The sequence below is a fragment of the Furipterus horrens genome, unplaced genomic scaffold, assembly GCF_987537825.1.
Source record: "Furipterus horrens unplaced genomic scaffold, mFurHor1.1.pri manual_scaffold_10, whole genome shotgun sequence".
NCBI classification, from domain to species: domain Eukaryota; kingdom Metazoa; phylum Chordata; class Mammalia; order Chiroptera; family Furipteridae; genus Furipterus; species Furipterus horrens.
The window spans coordinates 82742532-82764971 of record NW_028327180.1 but is presented as its reverse complement, the minus strand read 5'-3'; the positions used below and the strand labels follow the sequence as shown (position 1 = coordinate 82764971).

The following is a 22440-nucleotide window of genomic DNA, read 5'->3' as shown; positions in this document are numbered from 1 at the left end:
AGGTCCATGTGAGGGAGCCTGTGAGGCGGCAGTGAGACCTCTTTCCTGCCCTCCCCATCTTCCTCCCCAACCATGCCTGGAGCTGTCTGTCCTCAGAATCATGCACCCAACCTCCCAGGATCAGGAGCCTTGTTGAGCCCCCACAGAGGGTAGGGCATCTGCTCTTCCAGACTTGGAGGCCTATTTTCTCTCCTGGTTCTCATGCCTCTGGTCAGAATCCCTCTGCCCACCTGCCTGCTGGACCCCGGCCCCCCAGCAGCAGAGAGTCCTCCAAGCTGCCTGACTACAGTTGCCCCCATAGCTCTGCCCACCTCTTCTCTGCCCCACCCTGCCCTACTGGCCCCTGAAACCTACTCCCAGAGTTTCCACCCACCCCTGCCTGCTGAGCTCGGGGTAGGGCTGGCCCCCAAAACCCCAGGGAGGAAGAGGGGAGGTTCCCAAGCTATGCTGTGGACACTGGGGGTGGTCCTTCCAGGGAGCCAGGTTGGAGGCTGCAGCCTTGCTTCCCTCAGACCTCTCACCATTGGGGGACCCTACTGAGCTGGATGGATTGATCTGGCAATTAATTAATCATTAGAATGGGAGGCAATATGGCATAGTAATTATGAACATGGGTTGAGATCCCAGCTCTGCCATTGCCTAGCTATGGGATCTTCGACAGGCTGGGCTCTGGGCCGTGGGAATATGGCAGTGACTGACAGACAAGGTCTTGCTCCTGTGGTACCTGTTTTCTAGGGCAGGAGACCGAAAAAAGCATGAAACACAGATAAGCTGTGTAATCTCAGGAAGCAATGCGTGTTATGAAGAAAATAAGGCAAGGTAATGGGGAAGAAGTGGGGCAGGAGGGACCCTCGGAAAAAAGAACGAGGGAGCCTTGAAGAGAGCCAGGACAAGAGCATTCCAGGAAGAGGGCATAGCAAATGCAAAGACCCTGAGGTGGGGAGGGCTCGGTGTGCTTGAGGTCCAAAATAAGACCAATGTGGCTGGAGCTTCAAGGCCAAGATGAGGCAGGACCCAGCAGGGTCTTGTTGGCCTATAGTTGCTGTAGTGAGGAGTTTGAATTGTGTTATAAGTACATTAGGAAGCTTTTGGAGAGTCTGAAGCCCAGGAGTGACAGGATTGATTTTATATTTTAATAAGAACTCCTTAGCTGCCCAGAACTTGATGGGGGGTTATGGGGTGTGTGCAGAAGTGAATTCTCACAGCTCTGAGTTCTAATAAGGCTGGACCATCTTGATGAGCGATTTTGATAAAGGGACCACTCCTTTATTGCTGTGCCTCAGTTCCCCCATCTACATAACAGAACAAGGAAGGGCTCAGAGGTCAAAACAATATAATCCCTACATTTCTTGAGGTTTCCTATATCATACTAGAAAGGCAAAATATTTCAGAGTTACCAAAATTATCACATAACGTGTATGTTTCCATTCAACAAATTAATGCTTTTAGCACTGAAAGTTACAATGGAGTGTAATTATATTATGCACAAGATGATTATAAGATTTATCAAAACAGGGACTCCTGCGGCCTGCATGGAGGACCGGGAGTCCCCGTGCCCTTGCTCCCCATTCCCTTTGCTCCTACGGGCCCTCGAGTCAGCCTGGGAGTTGCCTCTCCCCTCTACCGGCTTTCCCCCTTCCCCCTCAATAAACCTGTTGCCTACTTCTACACACACACACACACACACACAAAAAGGTTTATCTAAACAACTAGTCTCTAGCATTTCCAACAGTGAGGTCTGGTGACCAGGCACAAGTTTGAAGCTGCATTATCAACGTTTTCTTCTTTCAATCCAGTCAGTCTAACTCTGCTCCTGGGTAGCATCACATGGAGTAAACACCAGAATTCTGAAGTTGCCCCTCCCCATCCTATGTAGCCTGAACCAGAAGGCCCCCAGCCTCCTCTGACAGGCCCAACTTTGACCTGCCCAATTTCTGGTTCTGCAGGGGATGGAAGGGGTGGAAGGACAGGGGATGGAGCAGGAGGTGGGTCCATCCTTCCTCAGCCCACAGAAGACCCTCCACCAATCAATGGGGATTCCCTTCCTTTGCCCTGGAATTGACCCCACCACCACCACTGCCCACCCTAAAAAATATGGAAGGAGGCAGGGAGGGACAGGGTCTTAGGGGGATGCCCCTGGGTCCACTTTCTCTCCTTAGCCTGCAGCTGGTCTTTGGCCGGGGAGTTCAGCTTGCATGCTATGAGAACTTGATTGGATTTAATTGCTTTTCTGATGAAAAAGCCATGTTTCAGTATGGATCTTGGCTGCTGCAGCCCTGGAGGATGGCCAGTGATTGCTCTAATAAAGGGGGCGGGGAAAGGGGAACTGGCTGCCAAGCGACAGGGGCTGGGACTTTCTCCCTCCCTGCTGCCTACCTGCTCTGCTGAGGCCATTGGGAGACCAGGGTTCTAGTCCTAGCTCTGCCTCCGAGTGTCTGTGTGATGACCCTCCCATGGGTTCTCCCATTTGAGAACTGGGGGCAGGCAGAGGTGGTGGTGATGTGTCAGGGCCTGCATTGCTCAGCATTTTAAAGCTCAACCCTGGAGTCTGGCTGCCTGGGTACAACCTGGCTCCATGGCTCACTATGGGGGTATAACTTTGGGCCAGGGACTTAACCTCTCTAAACTCCTGGTTCTTCCTCTTAAAAGCCAGAATAGTAATTACACCTCTCTCAAAGGGTTGTCGGAGGACTTGAGACCCACAGAAAGCTCTCTGCACAGTGCCTAGCACATAGTAAGTGTTCTACATTTGTAAATGGTTCCTGGTCTACTCTTTTGTCATGTAAATTAAGGCCTTCACTTCTGAATTGTGAGAAAAGCATCAGGAAGGGGATTGGGAAATACATTTTCAACCCCAACCCTGCCACCAATGAGGCTGCAGTTTCCTCATCTATAAAATGGGGACGGACAGGGTCTGAGTGACACCCACAGCCAAGGTTGTTGGGAGGAGTGAATGGGGTATGACTCTTTCCAGCAGCCTCAGGGTGAGGAGACCCAGGGATATGGACTAATGCCCTGCAAGGCATGCAAGTTCTACCCTGCAGGTTCTTTGGGACTCTGTGTGTCTTCTGCAAGGGAGGTGGTTTCTGCAAGTTAGTACAGCTCTTCTGCAGAGAATACCCACTCCCTTAGAAACATTCACTCATTTAATCATTTGTTCTTCCATTCAGTTAGGTTTTGAGCACCTACAATGTGCCAGGCACTTGAGCAGATGCCAGGGGTACAACAGAGACCAAGTGCTTGCCCTCAAGAGCAGAGATATCAATGAGACATAGTGAGATGTGCTGTCCAGGGGCCCTGAGAGCACAGAGGAAGGGCCCCTGCCAGCCTGGCAATCAGGGCAGGCTGCCTGGAGAGGGCAGCATATGAGCATGGGTAAGAATGAGTGATGGTCAGTGGAGGACCAGTTGGAGGTGGAGGGGAAATGTTCCAAGCCAAAAGAACTGGTGTGTGAGGGCCCCAAGGGGAGAGGGCTGAGCAGAGTGTGCCTCCAGAGGTGAAATTCAGCAGGTCAGTCTGGCTGAAGCGTAGTGTGAGGGGCAGAGCTGGAGGAGAACAGCAGCAGCCTAGCCTGGGGGGCGGTCCAGGCCTCCTGGAGTTTGGGTCTTATACGGGAAAGGGCTCAGGGATACCCTTCACTGGAGAGTCCTGGAGACTAAGGCCCAGAGAGAGGAAGGGATTTCCTTCCTCATCATCACAACCTCAGCCTCTCCCTCTTCTGCTATATCTCACTGCCTCCCTGGATAACCCAGAGGCCCTGCCTGAGAAGCAAGCTTATCTGTGGCCCAGGGGCTGCCCTGGGAGATGGAGGTCATAAGAGGCTGTAGGAGGGAGAGATGGAGTGGGTGGAGATTCCTCCCTCACGTGGGACTCACCTGGGACTCACCTGGGCATCTATCTGTGTGTTTCAGACCATCAGAAGCTGGAGCGTGAAGCTCGCATCTGCCGCCTGCTGAAGCACCCCAACATCGGTAAGTTCTTAGGAGACAAGTGAGGGGTGCAGGGTGGGGCTGTCCTGCTCCCCTGCCCATCCTGGTGGTCTTCTGCTGATGGGGTAGAAGTCAGCCGCTCTCTTTTCTGGGGATGGCAGCAGGAGAGATGTCTCTGATGGCTTCCACTTTCCTCAGAGACCAGCTTGGTTGGGGGGAAGGTGAGGAAGGAGCCCTTCCTCGCAGCCCACGCTACCAGCAGCCTCCTTCAGAAAAGCTGTTTTAGGAAAACTCCTGAAGCCTTTCATCTCTTCAGAGAGACAAAAATAGGCCAAGCTTGGCCTTGACCAGTACAGCCCACATCTCCAACCCACCCCCATGCTGAGTCAGCCTGGCATGGTGGTCCTGCCCACCTGTGTGGACTCGTGGCTGGCCTGCCCCTTAGTGGCAAGCTGCAAGGTGGCCCCCGCTCCAGGGATAGACTGAGTGCAGGCCTGACCTCCCCTCCCCTACTCCTGCACAGTTGGGGGGTAAGGTGGGGGCTGTGTCCCAGCGCATCAGGGTTCTGAGTCATGAGGGGAAGAAGTACAGATTCTAGATATAGTTCTGCTGGGAAATGGCTGTGTGACGTTGGGTAGGAGCACTACCCTCTCTGAGCCACTTTCCTCCAACTTCACAAGGAGAGGGCTGTGTTAACTGCCTGGGCATCTTGTTAACAGATACATTCTGGTTCAGCAGGTCTGGGATCTGGGAGGAGCCCAAGATTTTGCATTTCTAGCATGCTCTGAGGCAATGCTGAGGCTGCAAGGTCTAAGTGCCCTCTAAGGAATGTTCCAACTCTGACAGCCACCACTCCTTCTCTCTCCCAGGAAGCATCTTTCTGTGCCCAGGGCCCCAAGGGTTAACTCTCCTGCTGGAGAGAAGCATCTCCATCAGCTATTTATACCCAGAAGGCACCTCCCCTTCCCTGTGCCTGGGAAGGGGAGCGGGGCTGCACCAGCAGCCAGAATTGCCAGAGCCAGAATCGTGGAAGAAGCAGCTGGCAGCTGGCAGGGAGGAACTCTGGTTGGACCCTAGTGCCAGATCTGCTTCTGGCCTCACTGTATGGCCCCCTCCCAGCATCCAACTCCCCAACTGTATGATGAAAGAGGCTGTGAGTAGTCTCTGACTACAAAGTCTCACGGTTCTTGTAAAGGCTGTCCGCTCCAGAGAAAGGAGGCATGAGTGCGTGTGTGTGTGTGTGTTGTGTGTGTGTGTGTGTGTGTGTGTGTTGCTGCACAGTTGCCGCTGTTTCAGGTCAATGTTGCTTCCTCCCATTTGCACCCCTTCTCCCTCTCAGTCCCAGCTATAATGGGGAGCAGTAAGTTATGGGCTCTGGAGCTGATAGATCCCATTACCACCTGCTGATGGGGCCGACCCTGAAAGGCCACCCCAGGGAGCAAGGGGCAACCTGAGTTTAGTAGGTGATTTGGGGTGGGGAAGGGAAGTGAGGTTGGTTGATGATGAAGATGGCGATGTCTCCATTTATTAAGTTCTTCCATGTGCCAGGCACTGTGCTGAGTGCATTACGAGCACGACTGTAGTAATCCCTCACTGCTGTTAGGGGAGGAGGCCCAGAGATGTTACAGGATTTGCCCAAAAAGTCACACAGCTTGTAAGAGGCGTTGCTGGGAGGTGAACCCAGCAAACTTGACTCCAGAGCCCATTCTCAATCATTCTATGAGCTTTGCAAGTGGATGCAGGTATGTGCCGTTGGGAGGACACGTGAATAAGGGAACAAGTACTACCCTTCAACTCCTAAGAAAAAGATGAGAAGTGCTAGAAATATGGACAGGAATGTCAGAAATTCGTGAGTTCAGCTACATAAATGAAAACTCTATTACAGAATTTTTGTTCTATGACAAAACTTAAAAAAGTAAAAAATGTGACTGCATAATTCAACAGGCACAGACATCCCAGTATCTGCACCGGCAGGGGGTGGGGAGGGGTAGAACTCTTACATAGTCTGTGGCCCTTGGATTCTGCCTTTCCTCTTGGGCTCTGGCCTCTACCGACTGGAGGGGAGGTTTTGTACGTGAAACCAGCAGTGAAAGAAGGGGCCCTGTCTCCTGGGCTCTGCGCGGTGATTCAGCCACCTCTCGGGAGCTGAGACCAACTCCAACATTCTCCTGTGGAGGGGCAGCCTTTTAAAATCAGCACAAAGAGCTGAGCTAAAGTCAGCTCCCATTTCAATTCTGTCCATTTCCTGGAACCTGAGGACCTTCTCTAAAAGGTCAGAGGGAGGACCTGGTACCCTAGTCTCTTTGCAGCTCCCCCCAAACAGCAATTGGCCAGCCCTAAAATTCCTTTCTGAGATGGTTCTGGCTGCAGCTTGGCTTCTTAGAGCTTCTCAGGATCTGGAAAGGGAAGTTAAAACCCCTCACACCTGCTGGAACAGAGGAAACAGACAGAAAGGAGTCTGTTGCCAAGAGTCTACCTGGAGGAAGATGAAGAGAGAAAAGCATCTTTTCCAAAAGTTGACCTTGGCACACTAACAATGCAAGTTTATTGTACATAAATGAAAAGACAAATAATTTTTCAAGTATCTCCTATAACCTCGGCATCTAGGGCTAACATTGTATGATGATGCTTCCATATGATAATTAGCGTCTATACCTTCCCAAGTACACCTTTTCTCAGGTCAGGTTTCCTAGAAGCAGAGCCCAAGGTAGGGGTTCAGGTGCTTGTGCTCCCAGTGGAGACCTGTAAGGGATGGGGGTGGGAGAAGCAGGAGGGAGAAGGGGAAGGAATGTGGCTCAAGGTCAAGCCTAACTTTGACCTGATCTCAGGTGGGGTGTGCAGTGGGGAGGCCTCTGCTGGGTGAGTGCCATCTTGGAGTTGTTCTTTCTTAAGGCAAGGAGACTGGACCTTGCAGCAACCTTGCCTCCCATGTTCCTCAATCATTGGCTGAAGGCTGCAGGTAACCTGGTGGGCAAGGTGGCTTCCTCTGCAGTGGACAATTCTCCAGAAAAAGAAAGGCAGCTGTGAGCTGTGAGCTCTACCATCTTACTAAGGGGGTCTGGGCAGGGCCCCAATGTACGTTTGCTACAGTCTGCACACAAAAATACAGGATGTTCAGTTCAATACACACGTACCCTTTTAGAATTAGGCCTGCATTTGCTTTGAAGTGCATTCAAAACTTAAAATCAATGAATAAAAATGTAGTAAGGAGAGTATGAGAAGAACATTAACGATAGAACCGAACACAGGTGGAAGGTGCTTGACAGTATGTTTGAAATTTTTAATAATAAAATATTGATTAAACAAATAAAAACAAGGTTATAAATATTATTATATGTACTCTTAGACAGCCTGTTTCTTTAGATTTGCTTTAAAATAGATTTAAAACATCTTTCAATCATTATTTATAAAAATACATCATCATGTAAGAATTTATAATTTTTAAATTTAAATTTGTGTCCCTTTCCTTCTCCTCCATCCCTGGTCCCCATATCCCTTTCCTCTATAGTAGGCACCCAGGCTGGGGTATTTGATGCCTGTTTCTCCAAAGCTGGTGTGCAGATGTGAGAGCCATAAGGAATTCAGGGGGCTCAGTATTGAGTCAGAAATACCTGCACATCGCAAGAATTCTGATGGCATTAAGACTTACAGTTAAAAGTCTCACCTACCCATGACCCCTGCTCCCCCGATTCCCCACCCCAAGGCACCCCCAGTGCCCACATCTCTGTGTCCTCCCAAGGAGACTTATGACATATACAAGCTTAAATGCATCTTTAAAAGAAAAAAAAAACTAGGCACACAGTTTTTCATTTTGCATTTCGCCCAACAACATAATTGAGAGATGATTCTGAACAAGTGAGTACATAACTGTCACGTGATCTTCACAGCTGTGTAATTTTCCATTGCCCGATGCATCGTAATTCTCCAGGCCTGCGCCCCTCTGTGGACATTTTTAGGTGTGGTGCGGAGGAGAACATGAGGCTGTCCAGGGAGGACTTGCCCTTGGCTGACAGGCTGCAGACCCTGGAGTCAGCCCCAGGCAGCAGGCCCTTCTTTTCAGAAGCTCCGGGGATAATTTTGGGAGCTCTGGGCTCCTGGGAGCCTTGCTCTGTTCTTGGTTAATGAGGTATGGGGATGACAGTTTCTCAGCCTGCTAGAACTCGGGGACTGCTGTCACTGCCGCCTCCATCAGCTCCATTATCTCCTCAGGCCTGGAAGCAGGTCAGGGATGTTTGCTCAGGGCCAGACCTGAGTGACCACCGACTGTGTGCTTCCAAGTCCAAGAGTCTCATTCATATTGCCTAGGCCAGGAAAAAGAGGCTCAGGAAGGTATAGCAACCTGCCCAAAGTCACACAGCTAGCAAGTGACAGAGAGCTGAGCTATAGGCTCATTCCATGCTGCTAGCTTGCTCAGAAAGGAAAATGAGGGTTGGAGGGGGGAAGGGGACCAAACTCTGACCAAATAAAAGGTCTGTGGTCTTTAAGCCCAGGCCTCTTTTGGCGGAGCCCAAAGTCAGTGAGCTCCTGTTCACCTGAATTTGTCAAAGCACCCGGTACCTAGCTTGTGCTCAGTGACTGTCTGAGAAATTGCAACGTTGGCTATTGGACGATGGGAGGGAGGGCAGGCTTGGGGATCAGTTTGTTCTTGTATAACTGGCTGCCTTGGCTTCTTCCACAGTCCGGCTCCATGACAGCATCTCTGAGGAGGGACACCATTACCTGATCTTCGACCTGTGAGTTGGGCCCCCGCCCTGGGGTGTACAGTGCACATCAGGGCGGCCTGAGCAGGGATGACCTCTCTGGGTCCCTTGGCCTGAGGGGTCCCAAATGCCCCCTGACTGAGCTGAACCCCCTCCTCTGATAGAGTTTCCCAGATGTGATAGGTTTGCTACCCAAGCACTGCACATTATTGTGCCTGAAACACCAACACATTAGTTTAGTTTCTATTTGTGGCCAGTGGTGATGTGAAATTTCTTTTGGAAGAATACTCAAGTTTGGAAAGCCAGTCGATTAAAAGAAAAACCATGATTCAGGGAGAGGCCTGAGTGGTTGCTGGATTGGCAGAGAGGCTCAGTGGCGACACTGGTCTCACCTGTAAAAAGCCAGCCTTTGAAGTGTGGGTCATGGGGGAGGCTATGCCCATGGGGGGACAGCAGTGTGTGGGGACTTTCTGTGCCTTCTCAATTTCGCTGTGAACCTCAGTCTACTCTAAAAATAAAGTCTACTAAAAAACAAAACGAGACCTACCCCTTGGGCTTCTAGGAACCTAGTGAATCCTAGTGGTGTGTTCTGAGGGTCCCACCCTAACTCCAGCCTGGGCCCAGTCAGGGAGAAGAGCTGGCGATGGAGGGGAGGGAAGTCAGTGAAAGGGTGGGTTGGAAGCCCGGAAAGGGGTTGTAGCAAGGGACATCCCTATGACCCCCAGGGCCCCTCCTTTTGGGCCTGAGGTTCTGAGGTCCCCAGGCCCTGCCCTTAGCTTTCTGGAGACTTCCCCAAGAGGTAGGCCCTGGGACCTCTCTGGGAGGTGACTCTGTGCCTGTCTCCCCAGGGTCACTGGTGGGGAGCTGTTTGAGGACATCGTGGCCCGGGAATATTACAGTGAGGCTGATGCCAGGTGAGCGCCGGGGGGCAGGGCATCTCGTCTGCCAGCGTCCCAGGGGAGACCTGTCTTCAGCATCGTGACCCCTACTTTTCTCTCCTCAGTCACTGTATCCAGCAGATCTTGGAGGCCGTGCTACACTGCCACCAGATGGGGGTGGTGCACCGGGATCTGAAGGTGAGCGACCAGCCCGAGGGTGCAGCTCACCAGGGACCCTGCCCCTCTGCCCCCGGCCCTTTCCTCCACCTGCAGAGCCACTGGTGCTATCAGATCCCCTTTCCTTTCCCTGAATTGGGCTGGATGGAGAACACGTCCCTCACTGTTCACTTAAGGAAACTGGGCTTAGGGAGGTCAAGCGTCTGGGCTCGGGTCCCTGGCCTCCCGACTCCCAGACGAGCTCACTGAGACGCGGTTAGAATGCCAAGACTGGCTATGGCCTAGCCCAGATCCCAGCAGGGCCACTTTCTAGCTTCACAGTGTCAGCTTCTTCACAGCAGGGGTTGCCATAGCAACCTCTGCCAGGGTTGGTAAGGATGTCAAAGGAGATAGCACAAGCGGTTAGTCCACAGATGCATTGTTACTCTTGTTTCTGGGTCTCTGGCGGGGGGTGGGGGGGTAGGGCAACGGGAAAATACAAACAGGCCTCGAGGCCCCTTGGGGTCCTCTCTCTTCCTACCTGAAGAAGAAGGTGGGCAGGACAAGCACATGTGGAGTCTGGGGTTGGTATTAACCGCATGGCCTTGCCTGGTCAGCACAGACTTCATAGCTCCCCTCTGCTGGGTCACATGGCCTCAGCAGCTGGTAGCTCATAACATCTCTCCATTTCTGCAGAGCAGGAAACTAGGCCTAAGGAGTCCCAGGGATTTGCCTGAGAACATGCAGTTCTGCTGTGCCTGAGCTGTGTTTGGAACCCTGGCCTCTGACCTCAGAACCTAGGCCCTGGGTGGTCTGGGACCAAAAAACCAGTAAATCCAGCTCCTGCTTCTGCAGTAGCCCCTGTGGGTGACCCTCCTGGGTATCCATCAAACCTCTGCTTTTTGGTTTTCAGTGACTACGAACTCACTTCTTACCAGGTAGCCCCCTGCACCATTGGGAAATGTTCTTTCATTCTTTCCTGCTATGGGGGGGTCTTCCCATGGACCCCAGTTCTACCCACTGGGGGCACACAGGTCAAGCCTCTGGCTCAGAGCAGCCCTGGAGGCACTTGGGTTTTGTGGTCGCTCCTGAGTCATCTGAAGGCTGTTCTCATGCCCACTCAGGAAAGGACTCCCAGGCCCCTCTCACCCTGGGCACCCTCCTAGGGCACCCTCCAGTCACCCCAGGTTCCTCTGTTGTACAGAACCCGTGCCCACCTCTGACTGTCATGAGTAGTCCATGGCTCCTTACCTGAACACAGGTGAGCTCCCTTTGGCTCAGTCTAGACTCACAGGCGAGAAGGTCTCTGGCCAGACTGCAGGGTGACTCTCCCAGGAGACCTGTTCCCATTATAGCTACAGCCCCTGCATGGGAGGAGGGCGGAGGAGAGGTAACACAAATTTAGGCCATTATGGATAGAATAATTAGCAGCACATTCATCAAATCAGGGCAGGACAGTTACTGAGACCCAGGACACGTTGAGAACACAGTCCCCGGAGGACAAAAGGGGCCTTAACGAACTATATTTGTTTGTGGCCTGTCTAGCTTTGGGCAGCAAAAGGTCACATGTGGGACCTCCTTGGAGATTCCAGTGAGGATGGGGGTCAGAGGAAACCATCTGTCTCCAGAGACTTGGAGCCCCACCCCCTCCCCAAGCAGAAAATATGAGTGCTGATGCTTATCAAGCACTTGCTGTTGGGCACTGTGACGTACTTTATGCGGATCATTGAACTTAATCTGTCTGCCAGCCCATGATGTAGGCATTATCCCCATTTTTCTGGGAGGAAACTAAAGCTTAGAGAAGTGAGATAATTTATCCAAATTCCACAGCTGGAATCAGAAGCTGGGCTCTTTAACTGGAGAGTCCACTCTCTTAACTCCTCTCTGTCCTGACAGAATGATTTCCTGTCCTCCAGACCCAGCAGCAGACAGCAGCTTCAACAACCCAGAGGCTAGGAGGCATGTCTGAGGTCCTCACGGTTCTCCTTTCCCATCCCTATCTCTCAGCTTAGAGTGGTTAAGAGCCTGGCTTGGGAGCCAGACTGTGCTTCAATTCTGGATCTGTCTCTTACCAACTCTGTGATCTTTGCCAAGTCACTTAATCTCTCTGAGCCTCAGTTTCCTTCTCTTTCTACATATGACAAATACTAAGTGCCTGATATATGTGGGCCACTGTCTTGGGTACTGGTGATACAGTGATGGACAGGACAGGTTAGAAACTCACATACTACAGGGTGAGAGATAATAAGCAAGCACATTGATGTGGAAAAACATTACAAATCATAATAAGATCTGTGAAGATAACAACAAGTAACTAAGACAGAGGATACCTGGAAGCTCCTTCTTTTGATAGAGTAGTCATGGAAGGCTTCTTGGAAGAGGTGACACAAAGGTGAGAATCTGATGAAGAGAAGGAGTTAGTTCTATGAAGCTCAGAGGGAAACAAATTAGGCAGGGGAACAAGAAGTGCAAAGGCCCTGAGGTGGAAACAAGCATGACGGTTTCAAGGACTATAAGAAGGCCACTGTAAAGAACGGGGATAATGATGTCTACTTCAAAGGTTGTTGAGATGATAAACCAGGTGATGTATGCAAAACCCTTAGCCTAGTGGCTGGTACATAGTGGGGCACAGTAGATGTTGTTTATTTTTTCTTTTTGTTGTGGTGGCTGTTTGTCCGCCCCCCCATCTTCCACCTTCACCTCAGCCCTAGCTCAAGACATTGAGAGGAAGGGAAGGAGGGGGTGGCTGGTGAAGGAATGGTCTTCCTGTTGCGGAAGACAGAAGACTGGTAGTGGGGTAGTCCTCTCCTTGGAGACTAAGCTCAGGGTCCTGGGTTGGAGGTCGAGGTGGGGGTGGGGCACCTCTGTATTATCCAGCTGCTCCACCTATAAGCCTAGGACCCTGGAAGTGAGGCTCTGAATCTGCTCACTGTCCTCTGGCCCTTTCCTCCCACCTCTCCCCTCTTCTCTCTCTCTGGTCCTGGGAAGCCGGAGAATCTGCTGCTGGCCTCCAAGCTCAAGGGCGCCGCGGTGAAGCTGGCAGACTTTGGCCTGGCCATAGAGGTGGAGGGGGAGCAGCAGGCATGGTTTGGTGAGTGGAGGTTATGGGCGGCAAGGGTATTGGGGGACAGCCTTGCATTGACATGTTGGCCTTTAGGAGCCCTCTGTCTGAACAGGGACAGGTTGGAGATGGTATCGCACCAGCCAGGGCTCAGGTAGCAGAGTTAGAGGTCCCTCCCCACCCAGCCTCTGGGTCAGTGGCTGTTGCCCCTCTCCCTGGGAGTCAGGTGCCAGAACACAGTTATTACTCAAATGGTACATAGCTTCTTCACATGTATATGCACTTTCACGGTTGGCTAGAGGCTTCTGTGGGTTTCCCTAACATCCCAACTGCTGGAGATTATTATCCTGACTTTACAGATGAGAAACAGGGGCTAAGAAACCCAGAAAGGATCAAGAGAGATTAAAAGAGTAGAGACAGGTTTTAAGCTCAGATGACCCAGCAGGCTCTGAGATTTTTGGCATGAGTGAGTCTTTTCAACCATCTGGTGGTACTTTTTAGTGGGCAATATTGATCAGTGGAGAAGAGCCAGGGCTCTGGGTTCAAATCTTGCCTCTGCAACATATGAGGTGTATGCCTGGGCCTCATTTCACCTCTCCTAACCTGTTTTCTCATCCGTGAAACGGGGATATGATAGGATTCCTCAGCTATGTGAGGGTTAAATGAGATCAAACACAGAAAGAACCCAGCCCTGCTTAGCACACACACGCAATAAATAGGATCTATTCTTATGATTGCCTATTAAAATATTGGGGGTGTTCATTATTTCAGTTTTGAGATAAGAATCTCTAATCCCTCATTTGAGAGATGAGGAAACTGAGGCCTAGAAGGAAAAGAGACATACCCAAGGGACTTACTGGTGTAGTCAGAGTTAGGGACAGGTCTCCTGCCATCCCAGGACCTGCTCCTAGAAGGTGCAGGAAGTGGGCAGGCGTTCAGCTCAGCTTGGAGCTGCCATGGTAAGGACATGTCATCTTGAGCGCCACCAGCAATTGGTTGGTAGTGACTGCCCAGAGGATTGTGCTAGAAGTTTATGGTGCTGAGTCAGGACCCCATGAGAAGGGCTCGGGGATTGATCGATGACATCTGCGATGGGCTCTGGCGTGGGGTGGTGACAAGTGTACCCTGTACTTGTCTACCCTGGTCTAGAGGAGCTGCTGGCCCAATCTGAGGGCTGGGGTGTTTTTGCCGTCTCCAGGACAACGCTCATCCTTTGTCCAGCAGAATCTTGTTCTGGTTTACTTACGTGCTACCCACTGTGTGTGTGTGTGCTTGTCTGTGTCTCTGCCGTGCAGGGTTCGCAGGGACCCCTGGATACCTCTCTCCAGAAGTGCTGCGAAAGGACCCATATGGGAAGCCCGTGGACCTGTGGGCCTGTGGTGAGTCCTTCCAAAGGCCCTCTCCCCGCTGCCACCTGCACCTCTGGCACCCTCTCTCTTCTTTCCCATCTCTCTCCTCCCCCACTGCTCCTCCTCACAAGGGGTTGAAGTTCCCCCTGCTGCTCTCCCCAGGGGTCATCCTGTACATCCTGCTAGTTGGGTATCCCCCATTCTGGGATGAAGACCAGCACCGCTTGTACCAGCAGATCAAAGCCGGCGCCTATGATGTGAGTGGTCCTTCCTCTCTCCAGCCTCCCTGCCATCCCTGGGGCCTTTTCCAGTGAAAGCCAATGCCCAGTGAGGTCAGGACCCAAGGATGCCCCCCTCCCACCCTCCCAGACCATCTAGGTCTCCTTGTTACTCTTTAGTTGTAGGGCAGGGATTGAATGGATGGTGAAGCTTGAGGGCTGACTGAGGCCAAGTGATGAGCTGGCTGTGCCTAATAATCAGGGCCTCTAAGTGATGGGGTTTAGCCCATGAGGTCCCAAGGGCAGAAGCAGCAGCAAAGCAGGGCGAGAGGTGTGGGGGGCCAGGTCCCAAGAGCCAGGTTCTCCCTATCTGTCTGTCTGTCTGTCTGTCTATCTATCCACAAATAATACTAGTTCACACTCATAGAACACTCTTCTAAATGCTTTCTATATATTATTACAATTAATTCTCACGCCAATCTATGACAAGTACTGTTATTATCCCCGTTTTATAGGTTAGGCACAAAGAGATTAAATAACTGCCCATTTCACATAGCAAAGAAAGGGCAGAGCTGAGATTTGAACTCAAGCAATTTGGCTCTAGTGTCTATGCTTCCAACTACCGAGCTATACTGTTTTTCTACATGGCTGGTTTTTATCAAGCTATGTGCCATGTGTTTTATACCATATTTAGTCTTCACAATACCTCCAGGGACAGCTTGAGGGATCAACATGTGTTGCCCAAGGTCACACAGCCCAGGAAGCAAACTTGAACCCAGCCTCGTGGTCCCAAAGTCTGGGCTATAACCACAGGCCTGCTGTTCTCCAGATAAGGCACAGCCTCAGAAGAGCAGAGGGACGCCTTCTTTCCCTCTGGCCATTGTTCGGATTTGTCCTGGGGTCAGAGTATCCTGTCTGGACTCCTCCTGGTTGTGGATGCACACATGGATGGGCAGTAGGACCCCTGCCTGCTCCCCTGCCAGTCAGGGGCTGGGGGATCGCAGGGGTGGCCTGGGGTAGGCTGGGCAAACCTGGCCCCTCTGCCCCTTTCAGTTCCCATCACCAGAGTGGGACACCGTCACCCCAGAAGCCAAGGACCTGATCAATAAGATGCTGACCATCAACCCGTCCAAACGCATCACAGCTGCCGAGGCCCTCAAGCACCCCTGGATCTCGGTGAGTCTTCCTCAGTAAGACCCTTCCCAGGAGTCCCTCCAGACCTCAAGGTTAAGTCCTTCATGGAGTCCCGTCTCTGTCCCTGGCTTCTCAGGCCCAGCTTGGGACTGAGGAGGTTTAATCCAAGTGACACTAAATGAGCTGTGGTTCTCAGGAGGAAATGGAGATGGGAGGTTGGCATCAGGACTGGAGTGCTACTGGCATTGACTGTCCAATGCCTGGAATGCTAGGCACCTGCAATGTTTACAACAGCCCCAGAACAGAGATTTATTCCCCCAAGATGCCAGCCACATCTATGAGATGCCCTGCGGAGGGGCCCTTGGGTAGACCTGCCTCCCACTCACAGAGCTTTTCCCCACTTCCTCCAGCACCGGTCCACTGTGGCCTCCTGCATGCACAGACAGGAGACCGTGGATTGCCTGAAGAAGTTCAATGCCAGGAGAAAACTTAAGGTAACAGGCCCTCACCCCCCACGTCCCCAGAGGTGGGAGTAGCTTGGCCTGGATCTCCGCAGGGACCAGGAGACCCGCTCACTAGGTCTTTTCTTTGTTGATTTATTGAACACTTGTTCTCTGGGAGGGGCATGAGCACTGGAGAAGACAGACATGTGATTGGGATGTTATGGAGCAGTGGTGAGTGCATACCTGAGGCTGTGGGCATCCACAGCAGGGCCATGACCAGGTCTAGAAGGACCAGGAAGACTCCCAGAAGCCTCTCTGGGCAAGTAGTATTTAAGCTAAGATCCCAAAGGATAAACAGTCACAAGCGGTGTCAGGTCAGAGTGGGCAGATGTTCCAGACACAGAGAAAGCCTGTGTAAGAAGTGTGGAAGTGTGAGCTGGATCCCTTAGGGGAACTGCAGTGTTTCAGTATGGCTGGGGAGAGGTTTCGGAGGTGACATGTGACAGGGCAGGAGGCCATGGTAGGGGTGAGGCGCCAGCCACCAAGCATGGACGAGGAACGGCCAAGAGACTCAGGCAGGGGTCAAGACCCCAGGGAAGCCACAGAGGGCCCAGTTGGGCCCTGAGCTGCTGGCCTCTAAACAGGTCCTGTGTGTTCTCAGGGTTGAAACAAGTCCTGTTGCCAGGGACCCCAGGAGCAGGTAGGAAAAGCGCCCAAGGTGTTCCCAGCTGGTCAGAACAGAGAAGCCATCAGCATACTGAGTGACAGATACTGAGGCCCCAGCTGATTGGGAACCTTCATACCAACTGCTTCCAAGCCTGGCATGGCGGCTTGGGATGGGGACATGGGCCAAGTGGGTGGCGGCCAACATGATGCCAGGAAAACTGAGTATCAGCAGCCCCTAGTGGGAGCTGTCATGGAAGTCTCAAAATGTGAGAACCGGGGATTCTTAAAGTCGTGGACTGTCAGTCTCAGAGAGTGTCCAAATCAGACAGTGTCAGAACCAGAAGGGCCATTGTCCCCCAGCCCCTTTGTTGACAGAAGAGGGTTTTTCCACATTAACCTTCCAGGGTTCCAAGCCCAGGGACCATGGAAGGACGTACTAGTGCTAGAGTGAGTTGCTAAGTGCTCTGGGCGGAGGGTGGACATAGGGGGTGGGTGCCCCGGGACACAGGGTCCACTGCCCTTTCCTAGGCCGGAAACTTCCTTGGTCTTTAGCCACCCCCACTGACAGGTGTCCCGAGCCTGTCCACCAGTTCTGGCCAGGCCGCTGGAACCTATTAATATCTGCTCCTAGGATGGCCCTGTCCCTGGAGTGGTGCCGCTAAGCTTGAGCTCACCCTGATTTCTCCAGGGAGGTGGGGGTTGGCCCCCGGGCTGTGCGGTGGGGACAAATGGAGAGGCAGAAAGTTTTGGTTCTGTGTCTGAAGGGAGCACCTTCCTCTCCTTCACCACTGACCACCCATTACTCTGTCTTTCCTCTCGGCCCTCACCTCTGGCTTCTTCTCTCCCCTCCACACTCTCTCCTCTTACCTGCTGTAGGGAGCTATCCTCACCACGATGCTGGCCACCAGGAACTTCTCTGGTAGGTGGTAGGACCTCAAAGTCCCAAATACATCCTGCAGAAGGTGGGGACATTGCCATGTCGGATACCTGGGTACCCTCAGGCCAGGAGGCCTGGGGAAAATGGGGGCTTCAGAGGACCCCATGCCTGGGGGCTTATCTCACTTGATGCAAACCTGCACCCTGAGTGGAGAAAGGTCAAAGGTCAGCAAGCTAAGGGCCCACCAGGAAGGGTCAGAGATTTAGTCTGCTTCCCTACCCCACCCCCAGCAGTGCTGAGGTTCTCAGGCTAGGCCAGCCAGAGGAAAAGGTCTCTTAAATGTCGGGGTACAAGTCTGGGTGGGACTGAGCTAGGCTCAGGGAGTGGCAGTACTCCTGTTCCCCATCCTCACTGGAGCCCTGTACTGAGCAGTCCCCATGCTTTCACTCAAGTGGCCTGCATGACAAGGTGGGGGTGGGGGGGCACTGCCATTCCTGTTTTCTGAAGGAGGAAACTGAAACTCAGGGATGTGATGGTGGTGATCCCCAGGTTGCATTGCTAGGGGGAGGCAGGGCCTATCTTCAGCGCAGGTTTGACAAACCGCAGTGCAAGTGCCCTTAGCCTGGGTGAGTCACTGAAGAGTCCAGGGCAGGAGCCTTTGGCCTTGGCCAAAGCCAGGCTGGTTGGGGTGGAGAGTGCCCAATGACCTGTGGCATGTGGCTCTGAAGAATGAAGGGGAAGAGATTAGTGTCGGGGTTTAGCAAGAAGCTCCCCCTGGCACACCGAGAGCCCTGGGGCCAGCGCTGCCAAAGGTTTCTCTCTGGGGAGCCCGGAGGCTGACGGGGCAGCTAAGCAGATATGGCAAAGCTCACCCGAGGGGCCCTCTGCCTGCGGCTGGAGCCAGCCTGTGAGGCTGCTGTGGTCAGTGGCCAGCCCGCAGCAAGGGCTCGCTCTAGGCAGCTGCAGCCCGGGCTTCGCCGAGAGGGTCCACCTGCCCACTTCACCAGCTGGAAGAATGAGCCCCAGGGTAGAAAAACCCTGGAGCTTCAGACCTGGCCGTCTGCTGCCTGAAATGCCTTCCCATTCTCTCCCCAGACAAGGATCCTGCAGTTCCTTAAACTGAAACATGAGCCACCCAGACAGTCAGAGTCTTTTTTTAACAACTGAAGTGCCCCTGGAGAACTCTAATCCTGGACTTACAAAGTGGTGCCCATGGGTCAGGTCCAGTCTCTAGGTGTGCTTAGGTGGGGGCCAGTGGTGTTTGAAAACAATTTTTTGGGAAAGAGTTTCCAGCACTTAAACATCAGGAGACTTCATGGAAAAGCCCAGATCTCTGTTTTCTCCTGAAAATCAGAATACACGGCCTCACAGGACCCACGGTCTTACAGTAGTGGGCTGGAGATGAGAGAGGCACCCTTGGGGTTGGAGGGGCAAGCACCCCCACCCCCTCAAGCCTAGTCCAGCCCATGAAGCCAGTGGAGGAAGGACAGCCATTTCTCTGGGCTTTGGATCCAGAGATACCTACCCCCCACCCCTGAGTTATAAGAGGGAGACTGAATGAGGGCCTGGTAGGGGTCACTGGAAATGTGAGGGTGCCTGGGAAGCTGGACAGACAGACCGTAAGCCTCATTCTTCAAAGCCCCTGGGGCTGCAATATCCTCTACCCTCCTCATCTCTGGCTCGCCCTCTCCAGACCATCAAGAGAAGGCCAAGTGGCTACCGTTTACTGAGCATCTACTACACAGAGGTCAAGTGCTGTGCTAAGTAAGCACTTTATAGATATCCTATTATTTAACTGAAGGCATTTGTTTGAGGTCTGAGCAGCTGCGCAGCAGGTCAGGCAGGACTGGACACTCATGCCACTTCCTGTCTGTGCCCTCCCTCTTCTCGGGCCCTGGCCAGGAGGTGACAGGGAAGGGGAAGGAGAATGACAGAGGTGGGGCCTCCCTGAGATCTGTTGCTCTGCTTTTCCTGGCTACCAGGGGCAGAGCCAACTCAGCCTGGAACTCTGGAGTTTGAGGGTGGGGAGGCCCCTGCCAGGATGGGTGCTCTGGCAGGGGTGGGCCCCAGAAGGGGGCATCTGCTTCTTGTCACTGGCAAAACACAAACGGCTCTCAGCTGTCCAGAGTGAGTAGGCAGGGCTGACACATGACCTCTGCAGCAGCATGGGGCTAAAATTAGAGCCGGCCGGGGTGGGGAGGGAGTGTCCAGCCCTGGGCCGGGCAGCTGGGCCTCCGGGTTGGCCACCACCGGCACGGGTGGTGACCGGGATCCAGAGGGAATCCCCGGGCTGAAACAGTAACCCCACGGTCCTGGGACGCACTGGGCACCTTCCTCAATCTCAGCCCATGGGGCCGGGGGGTCATACTTGAGATCCCTGAGGACTGGGGGAGTCCAGGCCCACCTAGTGGGCCACTGGCAGTCCCAGGCTCCGGAAGAAGGAGGCGAAGCAGGAGGAGGAGGCACCCCCAGATTGCTGAGCTGGCTCCTGCCCTCCGGCTGCCCGTGGATGCTGCTCTTCCTTGCCCTATGGGCCCTGGTGCCCTGCCTCGTGTTGGTGACCCTCTACTTTCTCTCCTCCATAGGAGGGAAGAGTGGAGGAAACAAGAAGAATGATGGTGTGAAGGTAAGCCCCCGGGAGCCTGCCAGGGCTGCTCTGCCAGCGTTTCTGGCAGGAGGGCCCAGCTTTCAGGACTGGGGTAAGTCCCAGGCCTTGCTGATGGTGTACTGGGCTGATGTGGCCACTCCTGCAGCTGGGCCATCCTCAGCCCCAGAGACGTGTGCTTTGGTGCCCACCCTCTCACCAGGATGGGCGGGGGCAGGCGGGGCAGGTAGGAGAGGAAGATGGCCTTGGGCTGGAGTGGGCACAAGGAAAGGGGCAGGTCCAAAGGGGGTTTCTGGAGTCCTCTGGGGCTGGAGGACTGGTGAGCAAGAGGGTACAGGAAAGAGACAGAGATGATCATGAGGGGTGACCTTCCCTTTCCCGAGTGCGGGCTGGCTGGAAGGGGTCCCTGACCCAGAGTACACCCCAGTCCAATCCACAAAGCCTGTCCCCCTCCGCTTTGGAGTCCAGAGGTACCCCCTCTCCACCAAGGCCTGCTGGTTCAGTGCCACACACCCCTCCTCCCCTGACCCAGGCCTGCCCTCTGCCCACCCATGCCCGATGCCCGAGCTGCTTCCCTGCACACCCCATGACCCCTCCTCCCCGCCTCCCTTCCTCCCCTCCTCTCTCTTCTCCCTCTGCTCTCTGGGCCTGGTGCCCGCTCTCTGCAGCCCCCTTCTCCCTGCCACTGGCTCACCTTATGGGTTCTCCTCTCTTGAGACCCTGCCTTTCTCTGGGCTCAGAACCCTGCCTGGCCAGGGCCCAGGACACTGGAAGCTGTGGGACGTTGTCCAAACACAGTCACCCAGGTGGGCTGGTGGCTTCATGACTTCATTTGTAGTGGCACTTACAGTCTCAGGCCGCTGCCTTTGTTCGGTCAAGGTTATGTGAGAGGGGATCTGGGCTGGCTGTCGGAGGCCAGGACTGGGGTCTCCCCTGGATAGGCTTGAGTTTTCCCATAGGTACAATGGGTGGGATGGGAGGTGTGTGGACTCCATGATTTCCAGGATTTTAGCTTTAAAAACACACAAGGAAAAAAAAAAAAAAGCAACAAAACCCTATCTAATCATTCCCCCTTCTCATCTTGGGTGCTTGAGGAATATATAATTATTTGGTTATCAGCTAAGGTTGGTGGTTTTCAAACGGAATTCCTTGGAACCCAAAGATTCTGGGGAGGCACCTCCAGCAGCAGATGGGATGGGGTGGGATTAGAAGTGGGGGACAAGCAGAGAAGGTTCTGGGCTTTCCATGCCCACTTCAACAAGACCAGCTCCAAGTAACAGCCAACACTGGGGTGAAGAGAGCCTGCGTGGGCTTGGCAACCGCAGACCTTGGCTGGTTATTTGAACGCCCTGAGCCTGTGTTTCCTCATCCAAGCAATGTGGGTAAAAGGGGTTCCCACCTCACAGGGCTGTTTGTGAGGATGAGCCAAGGTCACATGTGTTGAGGGCCTAGCACGGTGCAGGGCATGTGGCGTGTGTGCCCCTGAGATGCTGGTCAGTGTTATTATCTTTTCTGTTTTATATATTGGACTTTGAGTTAAGATTGGTCTTGAAAGCAAAGTTTGCTCAAGAAAATATTTGGTGGTCCACAGACCTAAAGCTGACTAAATTTCTAAACTTAACACGCACACATCCCAATCCTGTAGTGGCATTCAGAATTGAGTTTTGGCTTACCTGCTGCTTTGGGTCACCCATGAGTGAACCCCCTCCCCCCCGGACCACCACCACCACATTTGCAAGGGTAAGGAGGGACTGTGCAATGTAGGGGTGGTCTGGTTTGGAGCGGCTAGGGCTCTCCCTGTCCCCAGCCACGGTGCCGGGTTCCCTGGGGAAAATTGTATTTAGGAGATATGCGGCAGAGACCACAGGAGCTGGTCAGTAGGGGGGTGGGGGATGGTGGGTGGGTGGTGGGGCAGGGCAGAGGGAGGGCTGTCCCGGTCTGCTGGGCTGGTGGGTGTGGCCCTGGCAAAGGCTACCTCAGAGCTACTGGTGTGAGGTCAGGGCCTCCCTCAGGCGGGGTCTCAGGACAAAGCTCTCTCTGGTCTGGCTCTTCTCCCAGCAAGGCCAGGAGGCGGAGACTGTCCGAGGGCAAGGACATGGCATGGCGGGGCTCTGGCTAGTCACTGCAGGGCTTTCCAGTGGGCACAGCTGAAGAAAGTGCCCCTCCTTCCCACAGCTAGGACAGATCCTGAGTGACTTCTCAGGATGGCCTGGGTGCGGATGAACAGAAGCTCAAAGGCTATTCCTGGCCTGACCATCTCTGTAGCCTCCTTCCCCTCCTTGGGGTGGAGGAGGGGGAAGTCCAGCTGGCAGACAAGAGTCACCCAGGGGCCTTGCCCAGGATTCGGGGCACCCTGCCTGCAATATGTCACTCCTGGGGGCCAGTCGTGTTTTCACTGTGAGTGAAACTGGGCATCTAGTCAAG

General features: G+C 53.4%; 1 protein-coding gene across 5 annotated transcripts in view; it reads left to right on the top strand.

The window, feature by feature from the left end:
- The window catches only part of CAMK2A (calcium/calmodulin dependent protein kinase II alpha), a 58099-nt gene that overhangs the window by 17827 nt on the left and 17832 nt on the right, over nucleotides 1-22440 (top strand). For all 5 annotated transcript variants that reach the window (XM_090288405.1, XM_090288403.1, XM_090288407.1 and 2 more), the window contains exons 3-13: nucleotides 3912-3971; nucleotides 8608-8662; nucleotides 9478-9543; nucleotides 9633-9705; nucleotides 12652-12754; nucleotides 14020-14103; nucleotides 14236-14330; nucleotides 15345-15467; nucleotides 15836-15919; nucleotides 17411-17453; nucleotides 19997-20037. In XM_090288405.1, coding sequence (XP_090144531.1) covers nucleotides 3912-3971; nucleotides 8608-8662; nucleotides 9478-9543; nucleotides 9633-9705; nucleotides 12652-12754; nucleotides 14020-14103; nucleotides 14236-14330; nucleotides 15345-15467; nucleotides 15836-15919; nucleotides 17411-17453; nucleotides 19997-20037 — 827 coding nt within the window. The remainder of the gene's footprint in view (nucleotides 1-3911; nucleotides 3972-8607; nucleotides 8663-9477; nucleotides 9544-9632; nucleotides 9706-12651; nucleotides 12755-14019; nucleotides 14104-14235; nucleotides 14331-15344; nucleotides 15468-15835; nucleotides 15920-17410; nucleotides 17454-19996; nucleotides 20038-22440) is intronic.